General features: G+C 41.9%; 2 protein-coding genes across 2 annotated transcripts; both read right to left on the reverse strand.

Annotated features, from left to right (window-relative positions):
* Positions 1 to 6,883: 6,883 nt before the first annotated feature.
* On the reverse strand, positions 6,884 to 10,192 carry LOC110488126 (ADP-ribosylation factor-like protein 4A). Its single transcript, XM_021560156.3, has 2 exons — positions 10,011 to 10,192; positions 6,884 to 9,212 (listed from the first exon to the last, which is right to left on the reverse strand). Exon 2 carries the CDS (start codon positions 9,101 to 9,103, stop codon positions 8,495 to 8,497), a length of 609 nt encoding a protein of 202 aa, XP_021415831.1. The 5' UTR covers positions 9,104 to 9,212; positions 10,011 to 10,192; the 3' UTR covers positions 6,884 to 8,494.
* Positions 10,193 to 10,550: 358 nt separating this feature from the next.
* Positions 10,551 to 27,521, reverse strand: LOC110488128 (scinderin). The gene is made up of 16 exons (XM_021560157.3): positions 26,692 to 27,521; positions 23,501 to 23,655; positions 22,455 to 22,616; positions 21,676 to 21,825; positions 21,388 to 21,480; positions 21,181 to 21,313; positions 20,965 to 21,053; positions 20,611 to 20,826; positions 20,213 to 20,334; positions 20,014 to 20,104; positions 16,959 to 17,129; positions 16,538 to 16,715; positions 16,080 to 16,198; positions 15,867 to 15,944; positions 15,711 to 15,771; positions 10,551 to 14,194 (listed from the first exon to the last, which is right to left on the reverse strand). The coding sequence occupies exons 1-16, from the start codon at positions 26,882 to 26,884 to the stop codon at positions 14,025 to 14,027; spliced, it is 2,181 nt and encodes a 726-aa protein (XP_021415832.2). The 5' UTR covers positions 26,885 to 27,521; the 3' UTR covers positions 10,551 to 14,024.
* Between the last annotated feature and the right edge of the window lie 237 nt (positions 27,522 to 27,758).

The following is a 27,758-nucleotide window of genomic DNA, read 5'->3' on the forward strand; positions in this document are numbered from 1 at the left end:
TGGAGGTAAGGATGACAGCAGGGGGGTAGTCTACGACGATACGGATATCACTTATTGATATCTACATGGCGCATTGATATGAATCACACTGCTGCTCTATCATTTGTCTATTTGCGATTTACGGATTGTAGTTGTTGTGGATGGCTGTTCACACATCCAAATGTGTATTTGAACCCAATAATGGTTGAATTCAATAAGTGTTTATGCTGCCTATCAAACATTGTTTTTGAAACCAGTGAACAGGCAGTGAAAAATGTGCTCTTGCAACAGCTGCATACTGCGGATCCCAGTTTATGGAATCAAAATTGGGCTTTTATTTCTCAATCTAATTCATGCTGATAAAAAAATAAAATCTATAGGCCTAACGGACATATGCTCAAACTCGCACACGTTTGATAAACTTAAAGGGGTAATCTGTAGTTGCTACATCTATTTTTTTTACTTAAAAATTATATATATATATACAGTGCCTTGCGAAAGTATTCGGCCCCCTTGAACTTTGCGACCTTTTGCCACATTTCAGGCTTCAAACATAAAGATATAAAACTGTATTTTTTTGTGAAGAATCAACAACAAGTGGGACACAATCATGAAGTGGAACGACATTTATTGGACATTTCAAACTTTTTTAACAAATCAAAAACTGAAAAATTGGGCGTGCAAAATTATTCAGCCCCTTTACTTTCAGTGCAGCAAACTCTCTCCAGAAGTTCAGTGAGGATCTCTGAATGATCCAATGTTGACCTAAATGACTAATGATGATAAATACAATCCACCTGTGTGTAATCAAATCTCCGTATAAATGCACATGCACTGTGATAGTCTCAGAGGTCCGTTAAAACCGCAGAGAGCATCATGAAGAACAAGGAACACACCAGGCAGGTCCGAGATACTGTGGTGAAGAAGTTTAAAGCCGGATTTGGATACAGGTGGATTGTATTTATCATCATTGCAAAAGGGTTTTCTAATGATAAATTAGCTTTTTAAAATGATAAACTTGGATTAGCTAACACCACTTGTCATTGGAACACAGGAGTGATGGTTGCTGATAACGGGCCTCTGTAGATATTCCATAAAAAATCTGCCGTTTCCAGCCACCAATAGTCATTATCAACATTAACAATGTCTACACTGTATTTCTGAACAATTTTATGTTATTTTAGTGGACAAAAAATTTGTTTTTCTTTCAAAAGCAAGGACATTTCAAAGTGACCCCAAACTTTTGAATGGTAGTGTATATACAGTGGAAGTCAGAAGTTTACATACACTTACTGTAGGTCGGAGTCATTAAAACTAGTTTTTCAGCCACTCCACAAATGTATTGTTCACAAACTATAGTTTTGTCAATTCGGTTAGGACATCTACTTTGTGCATGACACAAGTCATTTTTCCAGCAATTGTTTACAGACAGATTATTTCACTTATAATTCACTGTATCACGATTCCAGTGGGTCAGAGGTTTTCATACATTTCGTTGACTGTGCCTTTAAACAGCTTGGAAAATTCCCGAAAAGTATTTCATGGCTTTAGAAGCTTCTGATGGGCTAATTGAAATAATTTGAGTCAATTGGATGTGTACCTGTTGATGTATTTCAAGGCCTACCTTCAAACTCAGTGCCTCTTTGCTTGACATCATGGGAAAATCAAAAGAAATCTGGCTGATTCACTGCTGAACAATTAATCAAATGGCCACCGTACTATTTACATTGACCCCCCCCCCCCTCACACACACTGCTGCTACTTACTTTTGTTTATTTAGCAAATATTTTCTTAACTCTTTCTTGAACTGCACTGTTGGTTAAGGGCCTGTAAGTAAGCATTTGACGGTAAGGTCTACTACACCTGTTGTATTCGGAGTATGTGACAAATCAAACTGGATTTGTTTTGCTTTGAGTAGGGCAGCTAACAGTGGTGGAAAAAGTAACCAATTGTCGTACTTGAGTAAAAGTAAAGATACCTTAATAGAAAATCAGCCAAGACCACAGAAACAAAATTGGAGACCTCCACAAGTCTGGCTCATCCTTGGGAGCAATTTACAAATGCCTGAAGGTACAACGTTCATCTGTAAAAACAATAGTACGCAAGTATAAACACCATGGGACCACGCAGCCATCATACTGCTCAGGAAGGAGATGCATTCTGTCTCCTGGAGGTGAACGTACTTTGGTGCGAAAAGTGCAAATCAATCCCAGAAAAACAGCAAAGGACCTTGTGAAGATGCAGGAGGAAACAGGTACAAAAGTATCTATATCCACAGTAAAACGAGTCCTATATCGACATAACCTGAAAGGCCGCTCAGCAAGGAAGAAGCCACTGCTCCAAAACCGCCATAAAAAAGCCAGATTGCGGTTTGCAACTGCACATGGGGTCAACAAAGATCGTATTTTTTGGAGAAATGTCCTCTGGTCTGATGAAACAAAAATAGAACTGTTTGGCCATAATGACCATTGTTATGTTTGGAGGAAAAAGGGGGAGGCTTGCAAGCCAAAGAACACCATCCCAACCGTGAAGCACGGGGGTGGCAGCATCATGTTGTGGGGGTGCTTTGCTGCAGGAGGGACTGCAGGAGGCACTTCACAAAATAGATTGCATCATGAGTATGGAAAATGATGTGGATATATTGAAGCAACATCTCAAGGCATCAGTCAGGAAGTTAAAGCTTGGTCGCAAATGGGTCTTCCAAAGGGACAATGACCCCAAGCATACTTCCAAAGTAGTGGCAAAATGGCTTAAGGACAACACAAAGCCCTGACCTCAAACCTTAGAAAATTTGTGGGCAGAACTGTAAAAGCGTGTGCGAGCAAGGAGGCCTACAAACCTGACTCAGTTACACCAGCTCTGTCAGGAGGATTTTGCCAAAATACACCCAATATATTGTGGGAAGCTTGTGGAAGGCTACCCAAAAAGTTTGACCCAAGTTAAACAATTTATTAAAGGCAATGCTACCAAATACTAATTGAGTGTATGTCAACTTCTGACCCACTGGGAATGTGATGAAAGAAATTAAATTTAAATAAATCATTCTCTCTACTATTATTCTGACATTTCACATTCTTAAAATAAAGTGGTGATCCTAACTGACCTAAGACAGGGAATTTTTCCTAAGATTAAATGTCAGGGATTGTGAAAAACTGAGTTTAAATGTATTTGGCTAAGGTGTATGTAAACGTCCGACTTCAACTGTATACATATCCATTAATTCTGAAAGAATATAACTTATAAATGTTCAACTGTCAAACTCCATGAGAACCCAAAATATAAACATGTTTTTCTCCAATGTTTGTAAACATTGTAAATGTAAACAAACACTGTATAGCCTCATAACATGGTTAAAACCATACTTTTGATATCATGGATGGTCGGTCCTTACATCCATAGCTCTGTCTATTCATCTGAGAGTGGTTACATTTCTCAAGGCCCATCCCTCAGCTTTTTACCAAAATAGAGGCGGGTGACCATTTTGTTATTGTTTCATCTGTGGATTTGCCCTTTAAGTAGCTGCATATTATCAAGATATCTAAATGTCACCAACAAAAAGGTAAACAATAGGCCTACAGCAAATGCAGCATATGGCATTCATTTTTCACATGTAAATAGCCCTTTTCAGTAGTGCTCAAAGCATGCCATTCCATGAGCTTAGCAGTTCTTTTTCAACTCAAATCATTGAGCCCAATCAGTCCACCATGACGACAAAATCATAAACAATAGAGTAAGGCGCTACAGAGGGGAGTGCGTACGGCCCAGTACATCACTGGGGCAAAGCTTCCTGACATCCAGGACCTATATACTAGGCGGTGTCAGAGGAATGCCCCAAAAATTGTCAAAGACTCCAGTCACCCAAGTCATAGACTGTTCTCTCTGCTACCGCATGGCAAGCGGTACCGGAGCTCCAAGTCTAGGTCCAAAAGGGTCCTTAACAGCTTCTATCCCCAAGCCATAAGACTGCTGAACAATGAATCAAATGGCCACCGTACTATTTACATTGACCCCCCCCCTCACACACACTGCTGCTACTTACTTTCGTTTATTTAGTAAATATTTTCTTAACCAACAATGAGTTCAAGAAAGAGTTAAGGGCTTGTAAGTAAGCATTTGACGGTAAGGTCTACTACACCTGTTGTATTCGGAGCATGTGACAAATCAAACTGGATTTGTTTTGCTTTGAGTAGGGCAGCTAACAGTGGTGGAAAAAGTAACCAATTGTCGTACTTGAGTAAAAGTAAAGATACCTTAATAGAAAATTACTCAAGTAAAGGTGAAAGTCACCCAGTAAAGTATTACTTGAGCAAAAGTATATTTGTTTTATATACTTTAGTATCAAAAGTAAATGTAATTGCTAAAATATACTTAAGTATTGAAAGTAAAAGTAAAAGTATAAATCATTTCAAATTCCCTATATTAAACAAACCTTTTCGAGTTTTTATCTATTTACAGATAGCCAGGGGCACACTACAACACATCATTTACAAACTAAGCATTTGTGTTTAGTGAGTGTGCCAGATCAGAGGCAGTAGCAGTGTCCAGGGGTGTTCTCTTGATAAGTGCGTGAATTGGACCATTTTCCTGTCCTGCTTGCCATGCAAAATGTACTTTTGCGTGTCAGGGAAAATGTATGGAGTAAAAAGTACATTATTTTCTTTAGGAAAGTAGTGAAGTAAAAGTAAAAGTTGTCAAATATATAAATAGTAAAGTAAAGTACAGATACCCCAAAAAACGACTTAAGTAGTACTTTAAAGTATACTTTACACCACAGCTGGCTATTAAGTCCTATGTTTTGGGTTATGTTCAGGTAAAACAATTTGGTTAATCTATACTTCCATATTTCCAAGTACTATTCTTGAAGATCAAGGGATAAATCATTTATTGGAATGACTGGAATTCTGATAGACTTTAGTTTTTAATGTAAAGATATCATTTAATCTTATGACTATGTAGTATATAGTAATGTAATATGTAGTATGTAGTAGAAAGCAATGGGTTAGAAGAAGCCTACATAACGAACCCATAAAGTAAAATGTAACATCCATATATGGCCAGCTATGTAAAATGTAACATTGATTTATCCTGCAATAGATGTCGTTCAATTGGTAACATACATTTTTGTTTTCTTCTAACGCCTCTTAAAGGGAAAGTAATCTAAAAGTAACTGAATGTAATCAGATCACATTACTGAGTTTGGGTAATCCAAAAGATACATTACTGATTACAATTCTGGACAGGTAACTAGTAACTGTAACAGATTACTTTTAGAAAGTAACCTACCCAACCCTGTGTGTGTATATGTGTGTACCCCTGTCCATGGGAACAGAGAGGCCTTAACCTCTGGTGCCACACAGACCTGTCTGACGTCACTATGATGGAAACATTGACATGGGCACTGGGCAAATGGCCATTTTGCCTGGAGAAGGGATGTCACAGAAAGTGCCACCATTGACATGGCAAGGACCTAGCCGGTCGTTCAGTCATTTACACATGTATTAGGAAGTAAAACTTGGTTAGGTGTAGTATTGAAATGTTTCATCCCAACGTTTACAGCAGAGTAGTATGGAGCTTTACAAAGCCAAATCAATATCATTTATGTTCCCTGCTGCTTATTTAGTTGCAAAAATGTTCATGTTGCTCCTCCATTAAATTAATAATACATTCTTTAAAATGTTGGTGCAGGACCAGGTTTTCTGTAGACAAACATGCAGTGAGAGAACATGCATACAGAGAGAATTTGTTTGCATATTTCATTACAGTGCAGCGCACAAATAACCCAGCGTCGTCCGGGTTTGGCCGGTGTAGGCCGTCATTGTAATTAAGAATTTGTTCTTAAAACTGACTTGCCTAGTAAAATAAAAGTTACTTTTTTTTATCTCTGAAACAATTAACTGTGAGCCATTTTCAGTTTCACCTCCATTATCCATACCTGTCAGATAGATACCTGGGTGACCTGGAGCCGCTGTGTGTGTGTGTGTATATGTTTGTGTGTGTGTACCTGTGGGCGTGCCTGCGCATGTGTGTGTTTCCTCCCCTCATATGACTGTGCCCTCACCTCCATCCAGCCAATAACCAGGAAAGGGCTTAACAGGGGAAACCTTTCCAGAGAGATCACTCCTTACTGGGTCATCTCTGACCAATGCCCCCTCTCCTCCCTCCCTCTATTAACCTGTTATTGTTCTGAGGTAGTCAGGTTCTCCTGGGCTAGAACTGTCCGCTTGTCTCTTCTCCAAACACAGTCACCAACACCAATGAAACCAGCCCCAGATAAGACAAGACATTTCAACAGCTGGTAATGAGAACGTGTTATACTGTTTCTTCTGTTCTGTAAGTAGCCTCGATCCCAAGACCACTTGAGCCAGTTCTGTGCCCAGCTTAAAATCCCACCACTAGGACCCTGTCCATTATGCATATCAGGCTTTTCCTTGTGTTTCTCAGGAATATTCATGAGCCTTAGAACACCAGCCTCAATTCTAGCTAACAGTGAGAGGCTGTTGAACCGGAGTTTGTTTCACCACTGAATTCAGGGGGTTTGGGGCGTAGGCAGTGAGATCAGGTTGGTGAAAAGTGAAAGTGTGTGTCTGAACAGTAAAGTAGATGGTGTAATGAACACACTTGATTCTGATTGTAGTGCAGCCGCTCTAGTTTGTTATTCTCCGTTTCTACACTGAACATGAGGGCAGGAACCTATTGCATGAGGAAATAGTGAGTGGACATGTTATTTGCCCCCAACACCCGATGCAGTGTAAATGCATTATAACTGCTGATAAGCTAGGACAGAAATGCAACTTAAATATTCTTCCTCTGAAAATAGTATTCAAACCTGTTACCCAATGTCTGAATCCATCTAGGAAATTAATTTACCACTTAGATGAGAAAAAAAAAAATGTTCAATATCATGTTAGTGTTTAATTGTTGCTTTATTCAAGGTGAACACATTTATACAAACAAATACATAAATATGAGCACCTCTCCCCCTCACACAGAGTAAACCAGGGGGACAACTGACATTCCAATGTGATAACAGCATAACAATATTAGTTAACGCTTCCTTCGAAGCAATATCAACATGTCACTTCTTTAAGTATCATAACAAACCTCATACAAAAAGCTGATGCAAGTTCTAAGGTCAGAAAACAGACCAATAAAGTGCCTTTATTTGACTGTCTAATCGACATGGAAGTCCATGGGTGCGTTCCAGGTACACAAACTCTGCACAAGTCTGAGATCTGATCAGATCTTTACATCTGCGGAACTATTTCATGTCTTAGGAACCACATCAACATGATATAACAATCCTATAAACTGCAAGGACCTAAGTAGAATGAGTATCTGGAACACACCCAAAGTTTTAGGTAGATAGCGAAGGAGGGCTAAATCTACAGATCCAGCCCTACTTCGCCATCTATCTAAAATTTTGGGTGCGTTCCAGATACCCTCATTCTACTTAGGTCCTTGCACCCAGTCTTAGGCTGGTACTAGGACTGGATCTGACAGATGCCTGACACTTGGAGTACAGGGTCCAGATCAGACAGCTAGCCAAGCCAGGAAAGAATATTCAGGGTATGCTGAGCCAACCAGCATGTCAAATCAACAGAATTACACAAGACAACCACACTGCCTGACAGCTTTTTTTTACCCCTACCTCCCACCTAACCCAAATGACAGTCACATTAAATAGCCCAACTGCTGTAGATTATCATTTATCGCTGATGAAACAATAAGGTTGTTACATATCGTTTAAAAACATCCATCTCTGTATTCTCTTCTCAGTGAATCATCAAGCTTATGCTAAACTCGTCTATCTAGACCCTCTCGACTTCCATTGAGCAACATGGAGACAGAATACTGACTGATTGTAAGACTAACTTTGAGGTCACACTAACAAGTGACTGACTGCAACTTGATTGTCCTTTGTGTTTTCCACATGTAATCTCATTGTCAACACAGGCTTTGGTAAACCGACCATTTCAATGTGTTTTCATGCTTCAAACTGATTGAAAAGCAGGCTACATACATTTGTAACACTTAAGAGTGTAGACAGAACACAATACATTTGACTTCTGACACTTCAACAGTGTTTTGATTGTTTTGTCTCTGAGAACCCCTGTGTGCCTCATGGTATAGAATAACACTTCCTTTAAACATACATTAGTGTCCACTGTCCTGTGATGCTGTGCCAGCCAGGATAGTTGCCATCCAAAGTCCATGAAAATCTATTCCATCAGTTCCAGTGAGGACAGCGTGACAACAGCCCTGAACAGACTTAGTCCCATTCCATATGACTAATACAACTCAGCCACCAGACAGGCAGGCAAGCAGCGGACCCATCACTGAGGGCTCCACGAGACACTGAGCATTGTGGGTACTGTAGTACATCATGCTACAGTCAACACCACGTGTCCTGCTCATGGTTACCACCACAACAGGTGAGTCCCCATCCACCACCATTGTTAGCTTAAGTCCTTGTGTAGCTCCAACAAGATGGCGGTTGTGTGCGCGACCATTCAGATCATCTCTTCTTCTGTTGAGCTTTCTGTGTCTTCTTCCGTTTGTTGATCATGGCGTGGAGCTTCTCCAGACCTTCCTGTAGCCCCTCCCCTATGATAGCGCAGGCGGGCTGCAGGTGCCAGGGTGTTCCATTACCCAGCTCCCCTAGCGCCAGAGAGCGCTCCATCTCGTGAAGCGGCAGAGAGTTCCTCAGGTCCTGCTTGTTGGCCACCACTAGAACCGGCACCCCCTGGTTCTCCGCTAACCTCGTGATCTTATGGAGCTCCGTCTTGGCTTCCTCTAGGCGCTCGATGTCGACGGAATCCACCACGAACACAATGCCGTCAGCACACCGCGTGTACGAGCGCCACAGGGGGCGGAGCTTCTCCTGACCACCCACGTCCCAGAAGTGGAACGCCGCTTTCCGCCAGGACTTTCCGCCCGCGCTCAGGGACACTTTGATCTTCTCCGTGTTGAATCCCTTAGTGGGGACCGTGTTCACAAACTCATTGAAGCGAAGGCGGTAGAGGACAGTGGTCTTCCCGGCGCAGTCCAGACCCAGGATGACAATATGGAGGGCCTGGAAGGAAGGAAGGCTGGGGAAGATCTGGTCTGATAATCCATTCCCCATCTTGTTATTCACGTTGAGGGAGACAGGGGAGTGTCGAGCTGGTGCTGCGTCAACAAATAATCACAAGGCTTCTCATTCCCTTCAGAGGGGGCTGTGCTGCAGCATTCACCTGGAAATAAAGGAGAGGATACAATGTAAGCAGCTGTGAAAAGCACTCAACAACCAAAAAGAACAGCAGTCTACTGCTTTATAATTGGAGGGGCTTTAAACTGAATTGTGAATATAGCCTAGGCCTATAGTCTCTTAATTCTCTTTCTCATTGTAAGTGAATATACTCACTCTCTACCCCTCTTTCTTACGGATTTACATCTAATATTTCGGGACGTAGGAGATGAATAAGAGGAGACTATTTGCACATGTAGCGTATTGATTAGCGCTCGGGGCTCGGTGGATTTCATACGCTAATTCTCATTCATACCCAGTAGGCTATCGACATTGAATGACAAGTACGCCGGCGCGCTCCCAACCAAAATCCTATTTGAACTGTCTTCGGGGTTGATAATCATTGCCGTTAGCACAAGAGCATGGAATGGCATTATTCTGCCAAATCCTAAATTGAGAGAATTATCTAGGCTACACAAGACTGACTTGCTGGCCATCAAGAAGCGGCAGCATCAGCCTACTACCACTAATGGTAAAACAAATGACTTGACAAGCAGACAGGTGTTATGCCAACAAGTGCTATGAAAAAAAACTATGAATCGAATGCTCTGATATATTAGTAGGCTATTGCTAGTTTGCTACTCAATCATCTTGCACTCAATAACAGGCAGTCTAGGTAGACAAGCCGTCATGAAAAACTGCCGACGATGGGTTGGGTATAGGCTAATTTATTCCACATATTGTACTGTATATAATCTCCATGCATGGAGAAAAAATATATATCATTTGTAGACTGCACACCTACCTTTGTGATGTAGGCATATGGACTTTCCAAAACATGAAAGAGAAATCGTTGCAGGGTTTCCTGTATGATCTCCTCTCTCTTGCTCACTATCACGACTACTGAAAGATAAAAGTAGACGGACTCCCTCTCTATTCCATTCCCGCACCCCAGGTTCAACCCAGAATGTTTCTAGCGCGAGCTCTGGGTGGTTAACGTCCCAGCGCGCTCCGTTTTCTCCTTGTCCGATTGGTGGAACATTTTCTCCTTGTACGATTGGTGGAGAGCCGTGCCTGTCTCTTATCTGGAACTCAGCTATAGGCTACACGTGTGGCTGGTGAGAGATTTAGCTCATTTTTCACTTTCAAGATTCTTTGATTGCAACAAACGTCACGAATATGAAGAATATGAAGATCTATATATATATTTTTTAAAGATGTGTTCTGCCTAACTTTATATTTTTAAATAAAGATAGGGCCAATGTATGACGATTTTTAGAAATCATTTTATAATTAGATCCGAATATCTGTGCAATGTGAGAAAAAAAGCAATCATGCAAGATCATAGAGCAGGGTGATTTCCTTTATTTAAGGAGGCGAGGACCATCAATAACACATTTACTGTGGTTTGGGTGGTCTCTCAGATCTGGTCTGATCTCTTAGCGGTTTCAATAGTTCTATCTGAAATTAGGCTCCTCAGACGCCAGACACTGGAATGGCGGGAAATTGACCTTTGAAATGAGAATGCAGTGAAATCCCACAGGTCACACACTGGTTGAGTCAACATTGTTTCCACGTAATTTGACATTGAACCAACGTGGAATAGATGTTGAATTGACGTATGTGTCCAGTAGGATGGTGCACTCAATTTACTAGTGAAACTGATATCCCCCATTGGAAAGCCTATGTCCCTCTTTCAATATCGTAAAGTGATCAAAAGGGACGTTTTCAAGTTCTAGATTATTGTCAGATATGAATTACAAGTTAATTTGACAGGCTATCTACACTAGGGGGTTGCATGATATGAAAATGGGGTCATATGAGAATTTTAAAAATCTGGAGAGAAAAAAATACATATATTATAATATTGTCCTTATATCTCAAAATCATTGTAATGTGGTTAACCTTAAAAATCTTTATTAAAATGATTAAAATCTAAAAGATAAAATTCAGCTACAGTGCACTAAAAGATCATGGAAAAAAGGTCGCACTTGACCAAGGCACTTAGCCATTCCCATGGTGAATGTCTAGGTCCGCTACGCTACGAAACCATACACTATTACAGAGACTGATATTACCGCCTGCAATTGACATGGTGAAAACAATTTCCAAAGTCAGATAACGCTGTTAAACAAAGAATTTATGCAATCAAGAGGAAACTCCCCAGCTTACAGTGCATTCGGAAAGTAATGAGACCCCTTCACTTTTTCCACATTTTGTTACGTTACAGACTTATTCTAAAATTGATTACAATTTTCCCTCAGCAGTCTACACACAATACCCCATAATGTTAAAGCAAAAACAGTTTTTTTAAAAATTCTTGCAAATTAAAATAAATAAACTGAAATATCATATTTACATAAGTATTCAGACCCTTTACACAGTACTTTGTTGAAGCACCTTTGGCAGCGATTACAGCCTTGAGTCTTCTTGGTTATGACCCTACAAGCTTGGCACACCTGTATTTGGGGAGTTTCTCCCATTCTTCTCTGCAGATCCTCTCAAGCTCTGTCAGGTTGGATGGGGAGCGTCACTGTACAGCTATTTCCAGGTCTCTCCAGAGATGTTCGATCAGGTTCAAATCCGGGCTCTGGTTGGTCCACTCAATGACATTCAAAGACTTGTCCCGAAGCCACTCTTGCATTGTCTTGGCTGTGTGCTTAGGGTCGTTGTCCTGCTGGAAGGTCAACCTTTGCCCCAGTCTGAGGTCCAGAGCGCTCTGGAGCAGGTTTTCATTAAGGATCTCTCTGTACTTTGCTCCGTTCATCTTTGCCTCGATCCTGACGAGTCTCCTTGTCCCTGCTGCTGAAAATCATCCCCACAGCATGATGCTTCCACCACCATGCTTCACCGTAGGGATGGTGACAGGTTTCCCCCAGACGTGATGCTTGGCATTCAGGCCAAAGAGTTCAAATCATGTCCAATCAATTGAATTTACCACAGGCGGATTCCAATCCAGTTGTAGAAACATCTCAAGGATGATCAATGGAAACAGGATGCACCTGAGCTCAATATAGAGGTTCATAGCATAGCGTCTGAATACTTATGTAAATTAGGTTTTTCTGTTTTCTGTTTGTAATACATTTCCAAACATTTCTAAAAACCTGTTTTCACTTATGTCATCATGGGGTATTGTGTGTAGATTGCTGAGGAAATTGAATACATTTTAGAATAAGGCTGAAGGCACTGCAGAAGGTAACTTAGATTGGAAACTACATCAAACCACATCCATTGCGACCACGCCTGTTCACAAAACTATGTGGAGATATGGGGTCTGAGCATGACAATGTCTTCTTTCACACAGAGGCTTGGTGGTTATCGAGGGGGGTTTTCGCATTGAGAGAGGAAATGTTGTCATTCACAATGGATTTAATGTGTGTCCTTGCCTATTTTAAGAGACATTTTGGTAAACTGAACGCAAGCATACAGGGGAAATAGAAAAACCTTCTACAGATGAGAGACCAAATCAGTGGATTCAGAGGAAAGAGCTCTTTAGAGCAACGAACCGGAGCAACTCCTTTTTAGGGACTTTTTCCTAGCCACTGTGCTTCTATACCTGCATTGCTTGCTGTTTGGGGTTTTAGGCTGGGTTTCTGTACAGTACTTTGTGACATCAGTTGATGTAAGAAGGCTTTATAAATACATTTAATTGATTGATTTAGAGTCTTTCAAAAGCAAACCATGCTCTCATCTGCATTAAAACCAAATATCGACCCAGGTTGGATGTGTCAGCAGGGATGAGCACAGTCTGAGCTTGACCACTGTTGACCAAGCCCCCTGACTATGAGATGCTCCGACGAGACATTCATCTAGCACACCCATCTCATTAGTGATGGTGATGTTAGGGACATTATATGTCAGACTAATTTGCAATTGACTGTCATAGCCTCCCATTAAAAGTATGTTATGGTGAGTTGAGAAGACAATCAGAAATACTGTTAGAATGTTTTTCAATTGTCTGCCACAGAGTCAAATAAGAAAAGTTAACATTGGCTGTTTTTTTCACACGGTTGGGGTCACAAGAATATTCAGATATCAAAACGGTGTTGTGGGCCAAAACATGTTGGGATCCCCTGAGTTAGACTTTTAGCCTCGTAATTACCAGACTGATGATCAAATCCTTCACATAAGCTCGCGAGGCGAGGCTAGATTGGAGAACAACTTCAGAAATGTGAAATTAGAAGAAAAGCTCTCAGCAGGCTTTATGAATTTTCTATCATAAAAAAAAGCAAATAGCAACATTCATTTCCAGACAGTTATAGAAGTCCAAATGTAAAGACCTGCATTTAAATCAACATAATATATCATATATTTTCGGGTTTCATCTTTGTAACGAGAAAAAAATAAAAAATAAAAATAAACAACAAAGATGTCCAAGCAGTGCACCTCAGATGATGTCCCGTTTGCTCAGCTGGTAGAGCATGGTGCTTGCAACGCCAGGGTTGTGGGTTTGATTCCCACGGGGGACCAGCAAGAAAAAAGAAAAGAATGTATGCACTCGCTACAGTATGTTGCTTTGGATAAGAGCATCTGCTAAATTACTCAAATGTCAAATCAAATGACACATAGCAGGCCTAAAAGTAAAGCAAACAAACACAAATCAAATGACACATAGCAGGCCTAAAAGTAAAGCAAACAAACACAAATCAAATGACACATAGCAGGCCTAAAAGTAAAGCAAACAAACACTAGTCCACAAATGACTAGTTAACCCTCATTTCACACTAGTATCTGTAAACCCTTGGCTGAATACAGAGTGAATGTTATAAATGTCTAAACTGTGTTATTACAGTGTTATAACTGTTGGGATTCATTTATGCTAAATCTGCAGTGTCTTCATGGTCCTGGCCACGGTGTGTGAGTCCCAGCGTGCCGTGTCCCAGCCCAGGAACCACCCTGTGAAGGTGGGGGGTTCATGACCCTGCTTCACCATCACTATGGCGGTCCTCTTATCCCGAACCCCCGGATCCGTCTCTATGTATGTCTTGGCTGTAAGGAAGGGAGCACATAGACACTGTCAATCAATGGGATAAACCATAGTGTATTTTTTATTTTATTTTTTATTTTACCTTTATTTTACTAGGCAAGTCAGTTAAGAACAAATTCTTATTTTCAATGACGGCCTAGGAACAGTGGGTTAACTGCCTGTTCAGGGGCAGAACGACAGATTTGTACCTTGTCAGCTCTGGGAAGTGCTGGGAGTGGGAACACACTCTTTTCTGAGTGTACAAAACAGACAGGAACACTTTCCTAATATTGAGTTGCCCTCCCCTTTGCCCTCAGAACAGCCTCGGTTCGTAGGGGCATGGACTGTGCAAGGAGTCAAAAGCTTTCCACAGTTGTATCAAGTTGGCTGGATGTCCTTTGGGTGGTGGACCATTCTCGATACACACAGGAAACTGTTGAGTATGAAAAACCCAGCAGCGTTGCAGTTCTCGACACAAACCAATGTGCCAACCTACTACTATATCAAGTTCAAAGGCACTTAAATCTTATGTCTTGCCACTCTGAATGGCACACATACCCAATCCATATCTCAATGCTCATCTCCACTGATTGAAGAAGATTTAACAAGTGATATCAATAAGGGATCATTGCTTTCACCTGAATTTACTTGATCAGTCTTTGTCATGGAAAGAGCATTAATGTTTTGTACACTCAGTGTATATTAAAAGGGAAATACTGATATATATATATATATATATATACACTACCGTTCAAAAGTTAGGGGTCACTTAGAAATATCCTTGCTTTTGAAAGCAAAACACGTTTTTTGTCCATTAAAATAACATCAAATTGATCAGAAATATAGTGTAGACATTGTTAATGTTGTAAATGACTAATGTAGCTGGAAACGGCTGATTTTTAATGGAATATCTACATAGGCAAATTATCAGCCCATTATCAGCAACCATCACTCCTGTGTTCCAATGACACGTTGTGTTAGCTAATCCAAGATTATCATTTAAAAAGGCTAATTTATCATTAGAAAACCCTTTTGCAATTATGTTAGCACAGCTGAAAACTGTTGTTCTGTTTAAAGAAGCAATAAAACTCGCCTTCTTTAGACTAGTGGAGCATCAGCATTTGTGGGTTCGATTACAGGCCCAAAATGGCCAGAAACAAATAACTTTCTTCTGAAACTCAGTCTATTCTTGTTCTACGAAATGAAAGCTATTCCATGTGAGAAATTGCCAAGAAACTGAAGATCTTGTACAACGCTGTGTACTACTCCCTTCACAGAACAGAACTGGCTCTAACCAGAATAGAAAGAGGAGCAGGAAGCCCCGGTTCACAACTGAGCAAGAGGACAAGTACATTAGAGTGTCTAGTTTGAGAAACAGATGCCTCACAAGTCCTCAACTGGCAGCGTCATTAAATAGTACCCGCAAAACACCAGTCTCAACGTCAACAGTGAAGAGGCGACATATTAAACTACACATTAAACTTACTATACGAAAAATTAACTACCATATACACACATAAGATAAAGACCAAAACTCACCAGATTTTACAGATTCAGTTTTCTCAACTTCATTGGCGTCTTTGCCAATCCAGATGAACACCTATCACAAAACATTAACATCAATATAATTCAACCTCCATAGAGGTAAAAATGGGCTGAACATTTTAATTTGGGGAAGGGTAACAAGCTCCATACCTGATCCCAGACATCCAACAGCATCACGTCATCCTCTGCCAGGTCCTCCTGACTGAACTCTCCTGGAACCTCCTCAATCTGTAGACAGCATTTATAATCTATCTAGCTAGCTATCTATTTGCGTGTGTGTGTGTTTGTGTGTTTGTGTGTGAGCGTGCGTGTGTGTGTGGGTGGGTGAGCATGTGTGGGTGAGCATGTGTGTGTGGTACTCACTATGAACCTGCCAGTCTTGTTGGAGCAGGCGAACAGGCGAGGTTGTTGAGTGCGGCTACTCTCCAGTCTCTCTGATGTCTGGTACTCCTTCTTCCCCCCTAACGCTGCCCAGAGGTCCGCTACAACCAAACATAACACATCTGCTTGAGTTTCTGTGCATCTTGAACTGGTGATATTCATTTTAGGACTAAAATCCTCAATCTGCCTCAAAACTTTCCTTGTCTCAGTGTGCCCCCTGGTGACTCTCCTAAGTACTACATCACACATCATTATCATGGTGCCATATCAGGGCCCATATTCATAAAGCTTCTCAGAGCAGCAGTTCTGATCCAATAGCAGGACCCTGTCCATATACTCTTACTTATTATGAGTTAAAAGGAAAACTGGTACTGGATTAGTACTCCTCCCCTGAGACGCTTTCTGAATATGGGCCCAGGCTAAGGAATCTGTGTTCTCACCTGGTTCCTGTCCCTCTACGATGCGTTGCGTCTGACACTTCAGCACCTGACTCAGGTACCGGGCTCCCCGCTCCTCGTCCTCGATGGCGCCCTTACCCACCCACAGGTAGCTCTGCCCCGCGGGCATCTTCAGCAGGTAGGCATCGTTAGAGTTCAGGCTGCCAGCCTCCGCCTCCACCTACCACAACACACAACAGACAAGGCAACTGGGATCTAGTGGCGAGAATAAAAGCTGAGGAAATGCTGACCTCCATCTAGATGACAGGAAACGACAAACGAGCATCATAAATGTAATTTAGCATGATCGGTGAATAAACCCTTTTCAGAAAAATGTGTGTAAACTCCATTTATGTGTGTTTACCTTCCATCACTGCCAATGAAACAACCAGAGGTGTGTGTCTGTGTGGGAGAACATTCTAACCTCTGCGATGCGTGTGATGGTGCCCAGGTTACATCGGACCTGGAACAGGCGTGTGGGGGCCGCAGGTGCCTGGCCTCCGATGCGTGAGGTACCACTCTTGTACACGATGAGGGGCTTGTCTTTGAACAGACTCAGGAGATGGGCAGGCTCTTTACCTTGGGAAACTCTCACCTAGGAAACCAAAATAGATTATTAACGCATATGCAATTTGGTACAGAAGGTCATGGATAGCGAAGCCATTGCTGGAGGGCAAGGTAGAGACCTATGTTGTACAGACAGTCATTATGGGGCACTATAACACATATACAGTGGGAGATTCTCATTTGGCCAAAAAGAACGTCCTCTCCTGGACTCCTCCGTCCTCTCTCCTCCATGACCCATAAACTAATAAGTGGTCAATTCGTTAGTAGGCAAACAAAGGTGTCTGCTCCACTCCTCAATTACCTTCTTTGACAGAGGATGCACAAGAGCATCCTCACGGCATCTAGCACAGTGTTTTACAATATGCCACACACCTTTGAATCAGCTGTTGTTTTCTTGATGGAGAAAAGCATGCACACATTTGAAAACAATATTCTACTTAATATTTATCTATACAATGTCTGCCACAACTAGCTTCATTTGTTGTATCACTTTACACATTTATTTTGGGAATCCTCCCCTGTAAACATAATTTTGAAAGTTTGGGCTAAAAGGTTCCATCTGTATTTTTGTCCAAATTCAGCTATTGACATAGCCTTGTTCTGTTCAATGTTTATCTACAGAATATACAGTTGAAGTCGGAAGTTTACATACACTTAGGTTGTAGTCATTAGAACTCGTTTTTCAACCACTCAACAAATTTCTTGTTAACAAACTATAGTTTTGGCAAATCTACTTTGTGCATGACACAAGTAATTTTTCCGACAATTGTTTGCAGACAGATTATTTCACTTATAATCTACTGTATCACAATTCCAGTTTACATACGCTAAGTTTACATACACTAAGTTGACTGTGCCTTTAAACAGCTTGGAAAATTCCAGAATATGATGTCATGGCTTTAGAAGCTTCTGATAGGCTAATTGACATCATTTGAGTCAATAGGAGGTGTACCTGTGGATGTATTTCGAGCACAACCTTCAAACTCAGTGCCTCTTTGCTTGACATCATGGGAAAACCAAAAGAAATCAGCCAAGACCACAGAAAAATAATTGTAGACCTCTGCAAGTCTGGTTCATCCTTGGGAGCAATTTCCAAACACCTGAAGGTACCACGTTCATCTGTACAAACAATAGTATGCAAGTATAAACATCATGGGACCACGCAGCCGTCATACTGCTCAGGAAGGAGGTGTATTCTGTCTCTTAGAGATTAACGTACTTTGGTGTGAAAAGTGCAAATCAATCCCAGAACAACAGCAAAGGACCTTGTGAAGATGTTAGAGGAAACAGGTACAACATATCTCTATCCACAGTAAAATGTGTCCTATATCGACATAACCTGAAAGGCTGCTTAGCAAGGAAGAAGCCACTGCTCCAAAACCGCCATAAAAAAAGCCAGACTACAGTTTGCAACTGCACATGGGAACAACGATCATACATGTTGGGGAAATGTCCTCTGGTCTGATGAAGCAAAAATAGAACTGTTTGGCCATAATGACCATCGTTATGTTTGGAGGAAAAAGGGGGAGGCTTGCAAGCCGAAGAACACCATCCCAACCGTGAAGCACGGGGATGACAGCATCATGTTGTGGTGGTGCTTTGCTGCAGGAGGGACTGCAGGAGGCACTTCACAAAATAGATGTCTTCATAAGGTAGGAAAATTGTGGATATATTGAAGCAACATCTCAAGACATCAGTCAGGAAGTTAAAGCTTGGTCGCAAATGGGTCTTCCAAATGGACCAAGCATACTTGCAAGCAAAGTTGTGGCAAAATGGCTTGAGGACAACAAATTCAAGGTATTGGACAATCACAAATCCCTGACCTCAATCCTATAGAAAATTTGTGGGCAGAACTGAAAAAGCGTGTGCGAGCAAGGAGGCTTACAAACCTGACTCAGTTATACCAACTCTGTCAGGAGGAAGGGGGCAAATTCACCCAACTTATTGTGGAAGGCTACCCGAAACGTTTGACCCAAGTTAAACAATTTAAAGGCAATGCTACCAAATACGAATTGAGTGTATGTAAAATTCTCTCTACTATTATTCTGGCATTTCATATTCTTAAAATAAAGTTGTGATCTTAACTGACCTAAGACGGAATTTTTACTCTGATTAAATGTCAGGAATTGTGAAAAACTGAGTTTAAATGTATTTGGCTAAGGTTTATGTAAACTTCCGACTTCAACAGTAGCACTGTAAATTCCCTAGGTCATGTAATTGAGTTTAAAATAATACAAGATAAAAATTGCTGATACCATGCAAACCAATGAGTGGTTGGAACTTTAAAACCAAACATCTCAGAATCATCTTTTTGCAGATAGAACCTTACAGTCCTACTCTCTTGGTTTGCTTGATGATGCACGAGCGGAGAAGGAGAGTCTCATTTCATACAAGTGAATTTGTTTCCACATTTCCTTTCCTCCCCTCCTCTTGATTACCTTTCAACTTTTTCAAAAAATGGAGGGGACAAGGGAGTTAGTAAAACCAATTGAGAATCTCCCAGTGTCTCTCTACAAGCAGCACCCTGTGCTACCTGTTGGTCATAAATCATTGAATCAGATTAAGGGATGCCAATTTCACATTCAGAGAAAAGATTCCGTTCTGCCCCCGAAGGCATGGAAAGTAAACCCTGATATGGCAGTCAAATTAGGGGATTTAATACACAGTAGACTGGAGAGAATAACATCCTCTAGTATCACACTTTACTGCTGTGATATAAAAAACATCCATTTACAAACTTTATACAGTTTTGACACATTTCCACCGAGGCGATCTGCTCCAACCTCTTCAGCCTCAGTGTGTGTGTGGGTGTCTTTCAGAGGGGTTGGGATAAAGCCGAACACACATTTCCATTGGACATTCATAGACACTGAACAATAAGAGATGCTCATCTTAATTTGGGTTAGTCCTACCTGAACTGCGTTCCCTCCCAGAGAGCGATCCAGCTCCACAGTTAGGAAGGCTGAAGCTGTGAGCTCATCTAGAGTGCTGCTAGCCCCCTGCCTGCCACAGGAAGTATTGGGATCAATCCATCCATACACCCACCCATCCAACCAACCAACCAACCAATCAATCTAATTGAAAATATAAGTACAGGTCTACCAGACTCACCAGGTGTAGATGATCTGTCCTCTCTTATATGTATAGAGGATGATGTAACAGTCTCCTCCATAGAACTGACCATACGTCTTTGGGTCAACTGGGACTCGACCACTGCTCTCCACTCTAAAGATCTGGAACATGAAACATACTTTAGCTGGGGTTGGCTGGTTATTCTACTATAATTTGTTTATCAATCTATGTGATTGGGATTGTCAGTGGAATAAAACACCTGACTCATTTGTACATTAGCATGTATTAGGATATGTGCTTATTCACTCCTTGTAACACTTGGCTAATGAGGAAGCTTGCCTGATACCTGAAGGCCTGTGTTAGTGTCCCGACCTATAGCTCAGACCTTAGCTCAGTGGGCTAACCACGTCTTGTGGTGGTAACACTTGGTCCTGTACCTGAGTGTCCCCTGTGCCGTCGTCCACCATGTTATGCTGGGCTGCCATGCTTTGGGACTCATGGAGCTTGGAGGCATCGAACTCCACCTGATGTATCTTAGCAATCCTCTCGGTCACAAATACTTTCCCGAACCCCTCGCTCTGGTTCTTATCCCTCCACCCCTGGAAGAACTGTTTGAAGATAGGAGTCTCCCCACCCTCTGGAAGTACCTGGATCTGGAGATAAAGAGTTCAGTCCCGATCAGTTTAGCAGGACGTGAACTGACATGATATTTGAGTCACGAGTTGATTCAACCAAATTATTCAAACATAGCAATTATGACTGATGCTAGATGGATGATAACGAGCATGAACCTGTGTGTTAGGTGGGTAGCCCATCTGCTTGATGAAGCCCTCAGCAGTCTTCATGGCAGTCTTCCTCTCGCTGGGGTTGGCGTTACGGCCTTTATGGGTGATGTTGGATGATTCATGCAGAAGAAGAGGTACATAAAAGGTGGGAGGTATAAAGGGATGAGGGATGATTTTAGATGATTTGTCAAGATAAAGATGTTCAGCAGTTTAAATACGTACCTTTCCAGATGAAGATCATCCTGCTCTTCCCGTGGTCCAGGATGAAGCACTCGTCAGACAGCAGATGGCTCTGAGAGAACGGGTTCTCCTCTGAGACCAGGGTCACCTGCATCGCTCCGGATGCATCAGATACCTGGAAGGAGCAACAACGAGATGAGTTTGAATGTGTGTGTGTGTGTGTGTGTGTGTGTAAGAGTGTGACCATACCATGTAGAGTTTGGCCATCTTCCTGTTGGAGATATCTGCCACCATATCGTCATTGTCATCACCTTCTGGTAGTTGTGGCTTGTTGCCGAGTACCTGTTAGGGTTGACAGGTAAAAACACAAAGACAAAAACCACGAAAATAACATTGACAATGGAGATAGCGAAATGATGGCACACAAAAGTAGATTACTTAACTGTCATACAGTTTTGCAGCTAATTTCAATTCAAGAGTGCAAACACTAGACTAGGGAATGAAAGTTAAATGTTGTGTTGAATGAACATCTGTCACCTCAGTTAACGTAGACGGCTCTCTCCCTTCCTCCACGACAACCAGTTTTGCTCGGCCATTCCTCTCATTGTCACGGATACCGGCAGCCACCTGTGCTGCCTTCAGGAGCTCAAACTTGTTGCACTCTGAACCGCACCACTGGTAGATAACCTAGAGACAGGTAACAGATATGGTTCAGTTGGAAAGAGGGCTGTTGCACACTTTATGAAGTTCCAGGTGCATAAAGGCTTTAGCTTCGAGGGCTAACTAACACAATCTTGTGGCAATCAGACAACCCCGGTTCAAAACCAGTGGGTCACTGTTGGGTCACTGCTTCTGGCAATATTCAAACAGAAGAGAATAGCTTTCGAATTTAATTAGGTAAACATTAGAATACCTTGTATATCAAATTATCTTGATACCCACCTTAGGTCAACATACCACAGGCCTTCATATGTTTGGGATTTAATAAGAACTCAAGCCGAACGGACAATGTTTGTGTTTCAGCAGAATTTGAAGTTTGCTTACACAGTGAAGTCTAGGCAATGAGTCAGATTTCTCAGGATAGTGACAGTCAAACAAATTAACTGTTGTTACAGGGCCACTGAGGGCACTACCATATGTGCCATGAAAGTCTGGACCTCTTGGCAGAGGCAGTGTTACTACCATAGACACTATATCATTGATACATGTTCTATATCTATATGGTAAACTCTCACATAGAGGGAGGCCAGAGTACAATCTACCGATCCATCAATGACTTAATCAGTCAATCGGTAGATCAATCAATCAAAACATACTGCTCCCAGGTCCACGATGAAGCAGTCCCCTCTGTTGAAGCTGGACCAGTTGAGGGTGACCTCGGTTGCCCTGACGACACGGCGACCTTTGATGTGGAATAGTCTCAGAGCTGACAGGTCGTTGGTGACCACGTGATGGAACCCAGAGGCCACGCCTCCGGCCTAGAATAGAACAGGATAGAATAGAATAAAATAGAGTAGAATAGAAAAGAGTAGATTAGGATAGAATACTTTATTGCCCTCGAGAGGGAATTTGTCTTGCTCAGTTTAAAAGCAGTTCAAGACGCAGATGTACATACGTATTATACATCACATACAAAACGAGGTACACAGTTACGTAGTACCCAACACAAACATCCCTGAGACAACATACAAAACGAGGTACACAGTTACGTAGTACCCAACACAAACATCCCTGAGACAACATACAAAACGAGGTACACAGTTACGTAGTACCCAACACAAACATCCCTGAGACAACATACAAAACGAGGTACACAGTTACGTAGTACCCAACACAAACATCCCTGAGACAACATACAAAACGAGGTACACAGTTACGTAGTACCCAACGCAAACATCCCTGAGACAACATACAAAAGGAAATGTCAGGGCCTATAAGTACCCTATGAGGTTGAACAAGGGTAGCGTGTCAAGTATTTCCTTCTAGCGATTAGGCAATATTACGGAAAACCACAAGATGTTCAGGACCAAGAAAACAAACAACGTGTGGAACACAGAACTGTTTTCCTTTTCCCTCTACACCAAGCTCCTTTTCCATCCCATGAGTCACTGTTGCTGCCCATGGTCAGGGCCAAACAAAACGTTGCAACAAGTGATTATTTAATAGCACACCTTCTGCATATGATGCCCAGGGTCTGAAATGTAAAATGTGGCAAATGGAATGAATGTTCACTGCTAAAAAATAAGTGTGCGTTCTGGTTCAGTATAACACCATATACTCTAGTAGTAAATAGCAGTAACACAGATAAAGGAACAAATCTAATATTAGTGAAATAAAATGCATCAGTAAAACAATACCATACTTTGTATGTGATGCCTCCCTTGAAGTATCGTGTGAAGGCAGTGGACTCGAACCCCTGCAGTTCTCGGTACTGGACAGGCTTCCCTCCTAGGAAATCGTCCAGCTGAACAGTAAAGATGGCCGCCGCCGTGCTCTCGTCCTGGCTGCACTCCTTACCTGAGGAGAGATCATGAGTGGTACAGTACTTAAATACAATGTGATAAATGTTAGTATGAAATGAGAGACTATTCAAGTTTAGACAGAGGAACTTTAGCACATGACTCTAATGCTCATAGTATGCTTTATTTTAGTACTTCAATGCATTTTCACTCTGCAACAGAGTCTACCAGCTTTGTATGTTGCCATTGTAAATGTATGGGTGGCTGTACACCACCCATACATTACAACAACATACTGTAGTTCAGGCAGTAGGATGCTCTCTCACTCATTTATATGCAGATTATACAGTATTATACTCAGCTGGCCCCTCCCAGGATTTTGTGTGAAACACTCTACAACAAAGCTTTCTCAGTGTCCAAAAAGCTTTCTCTGCCCTTAACCTTGTTCTGAACACCTCCCAAAAAAAGGTCATGTGGTTTGGTAGGAAGAATGCCCCACAGGTGTGATTATTACATCTGAGGGTTTAAAGTTTGAGGTAGTCACCTCATACAAGTACTTGGGAGTATGGCTAGATGGTACACTGTCCTTCTCTTAACACATATCAAATCTGCAGGCTAAAGTTAAATCTAGACTTGGTTTCCTCTATCGTAATTGCTCCTCTTTCACCCCAGCTGCCAAACTAACCCTGATTCATACCATCCTACCCATGCTCGATTACCAAGATATAATTTATAGATTGCAGGTAAAGGTGCTCTATAGCGGCTAGATGTTATTTACCATTCGTCCATCAGAATTGCCACCAATGCTCCTTATAGGACACATTACTGCACTCTATACTCCTCTGTAAACTGGTCATCTCTGTATACCCGTCGCAAAACCCACTGGTTGATGCGCATTTATGAAACCCCCTTAGAACTCACTCCCCCCTATCTGAGATATCTACTGCAACCCTCATCCTCGACATTCAACACCCGTTCTGCCACTCACATTCTGTTAAAAATCCCCAAAGCACACACATCCTTGGGTCGCTCCTCTTTTCAGTTCACTGCAGCTAGCGACTGGAACGAGCTGCAACAAACACTTTCTTCATTCAAAGACTCAATCATGGACACTCTTACTGACAGTTGTATCTGCTTTGCGTTATGTATTATTGTCTCTACCTTCTTGACCTTTGTGCTGTTGTCTGTGCCCAATAATTGTTTTATTTCCCAATAATGTTTGTACCATATTTTGTGCTGCTACTGTACCATGTTGTGCTGCTGCCATGTTGTGTTGCTACCAAGTTGTTGTCATGTGGTGTTGCTACTGTACCATGTTGTGTTGTCATGTGTTGCATGTGCTGTCAGGTCTCTCTTTATGTAGTGTTGTGGTGTCTCTCTTGTCGTGATGTGTGTTTAGTCCTATATTTGTTATTTTAAATCCCAGCTCTGTCCTTGTAGGAGGCCTTTTGCCTTTTGGTAAATAAGAATTTGTTCTTAACTGACTAGTTAAATAAAGGTTAAATACAAAATAAACACCATTACAGAGGTTTAATCCCAGGATCTGGCATCCTGTTCGGGATACCTTGAAGGCCTCGTGGTTAACAGTCCATGTCATACCAAGTCATAATGAGGAAGAAATTAAAGCCCATAGCAGCAAACAAAATGGCAAGGAAACCTATCGGAGGCCCATTAGTGTCGTTACTGGTTAATGATTCATGATGATGATGATGGGGGGGATGCGGGAGGAGAGGAAGGACAACCTAACATTTTAGTGGTGCTATTGATGTTTATATTCAGATGGGAGTTGGTGAGTGGGGAGAGAGAGAGAGGATGAGAGAGAGAGCGAGATGTGTCAAGGAAGGAAGCTAGTGTTACAGATCAGTAGACTTGACTTGCATGGTTCCATAGCTCCACCACAACAGCTGTACAACACCATGTGTCTACAATAATGTACCTTAATCTGACAGTACTTTCAGGTAGTGTGTACTCTGAGACAGCTGAACAGAGTAGTTACTCAAAGGTTCATGAAACGCCTTGATTGTTTTCCAGAGTGGTTATAGTCCTGATAGGAAGGGAAAACATCACCGTCCCATGATGTGTGCAAAGATGACTGATATAGTTTATGACCTCTGCCTGGAATGTCCTTATCTCAGAATCTTAAAATCTGAGAATTGTCCAGGAAGCGTCAGGATATGGCAAATCGCCTGGCCTTTAACCAGATAATCACTTTTGTTTCCTACTTCAGGCAAAACCTTTTTTTTTTTTTTAGCTCAGCTGATGACAAAATTGTTTGACTTTCTTCTGTCTACAGTAACAGACAACAGCACCTCGAGGGCTCACACAGTTGTGAAATGACAGTGACACTACTATGGGGGACAATAACACATACACTGAGTGTACGAAACATTAGGAACACCTCTTCTTCCTTGACATAGACAGGCCAGGTGAATCCAAGTGAAAGCTATGATCCCTTATTGCTGTCACTTGTTAAATCCTCTTCAATCAGTGTAGATGAAGGGGAGGAGACAGGTTAAAGAAGGATCTTTTAGCCTCGAGACAATTGAGATATGGATTACGTATGTGTGCCATTCAGAGTGTGAATGGGCACAGAGTATTAACTGAAACATTTAACTGAAAACCACATAATAGTGATTATTGTATCCATTTCTCAACCATCTTTCTCAACATCGTTAGCATCCTATATCTGAATTTGTGGTGTCACCATTCCTTCTCCAATACAAGCCAAACCATCTCTCTTGTTCTGTCTTGTATGTACAACCTGTTCTTCTCCTATATGAATACATCTACACAGATATGATCCTATGACGAACTGAATGTGTTATAACACCGTTAGTACCGTATGGCCTTTGATGCTAAGTCGTTTTCTTTTGCCAATGTATTTATTAATGTTAATGACAATATTATGATAAAATGATGCCGTTGATTTCAGCCTGTAGATATAAAACGTGAACATCTATGAGGCACTCCCTAAAATATGTTCACATTCATCTCCAATGTTTGATAAGCCTCCGTCAGTAAACAAATCATCCAGCATGTGACATCCTGAACAGCCTGAGGAAACACGCACTAAAGCACACACACACTCTCTCACCCAGCCAGTAGTGCAGATCGTAGAAGCAGCTCTCCCGCTGTTTGACAGTGTGGAGGACCACATACGCGTCCCCAACATAGAAGTTCCCGTGCAGGTTCTCAGGCACAGGGACCAGCTCCATCTTCTCTATCCTCCATATCTGGAGACCGGCTGCCTTGCCTGCCTTGTCAAACTCCCTGTGGTAGAGCACCATGGTTCCTTTGGTTGTCTGATAGCAGAAGAGGGATGGCTGGATGTGGATCCCAGGTGTGGTGAGATGAGCGTAGGGTGAGAGAGGAGCTCGGACTGCTGCTCTGTTCTCTGTTTGGTCATGGGGAGGAGTGAGTCAATAGCAGCAGTGTGCAGGGCTATAAGTTGGAGGCTGAGAAGGGGTGGGTGTGTCTTAGATGCTGCCAAAGTACACACACAGTCTGGTTTTTACACTTGTTTTTACTATACATGCATATTACTGTCTATTCATACTCAGTGTTTCCAGTTAAGGTGCTGCTCTAATAAATGTATCATAATATTAGGCTTTAAATAACTTGCATTCAGATCGATAGAGATGTGTCACGATCATCGTCGTAAGGAGCGGACCAAAATGCAGCGTGGTGTGTTCATGATGATTTTTTAATTAAAGAAAGCACTGAAAACAAACTATACAAAACAATAAACGAATCACAACCGTGAAGCTATAATGAGAACTGTGCTGACACAAGCAACTAACATAGACAATGACCCACAACCCACAATGACAAAACAGGCTACCTAAATATGGCTCCCAATCAGAGACAATGACTAACACCTGCCTCTGATTGAGAACCATATCAGGCCAAACACAGAAACAGACATCCAACATAGAATGCCCACTCAGATCACACCCTGACAAAACAAAACATAGAAACATACAAAGCAAACTATGGTCAGGGCGTAACAGTACTTCCCCCCGCAAAACCTGAACCTAGAGGGGAGGGTCTGGGTGAGCATCTGTCCGCGGTGGCGGCTCTGGCGCTGGACGTGGCCCCCACTCCACCATAGTGGCAGCTCTGGCGCTGGACGTGGCCCCCACTCCACCATAGTGGCGGCTC

Source organism: Oncorhynchus mykiss, chromosome 30, assembly GCF_057628025.1.
Source record: "Oncorhynchus mykiss isolate SJ-2025 chromosome 30, ASM5762802v1, whole genome shotgun sequence".
Classification (NCBI taxonomy): Eukaryota; Metazoa; Chordata; class Actinopteri; order Salmoniformes; family Salmonidae; genus Oncorhynchus; species Oncorhynchus mykiss.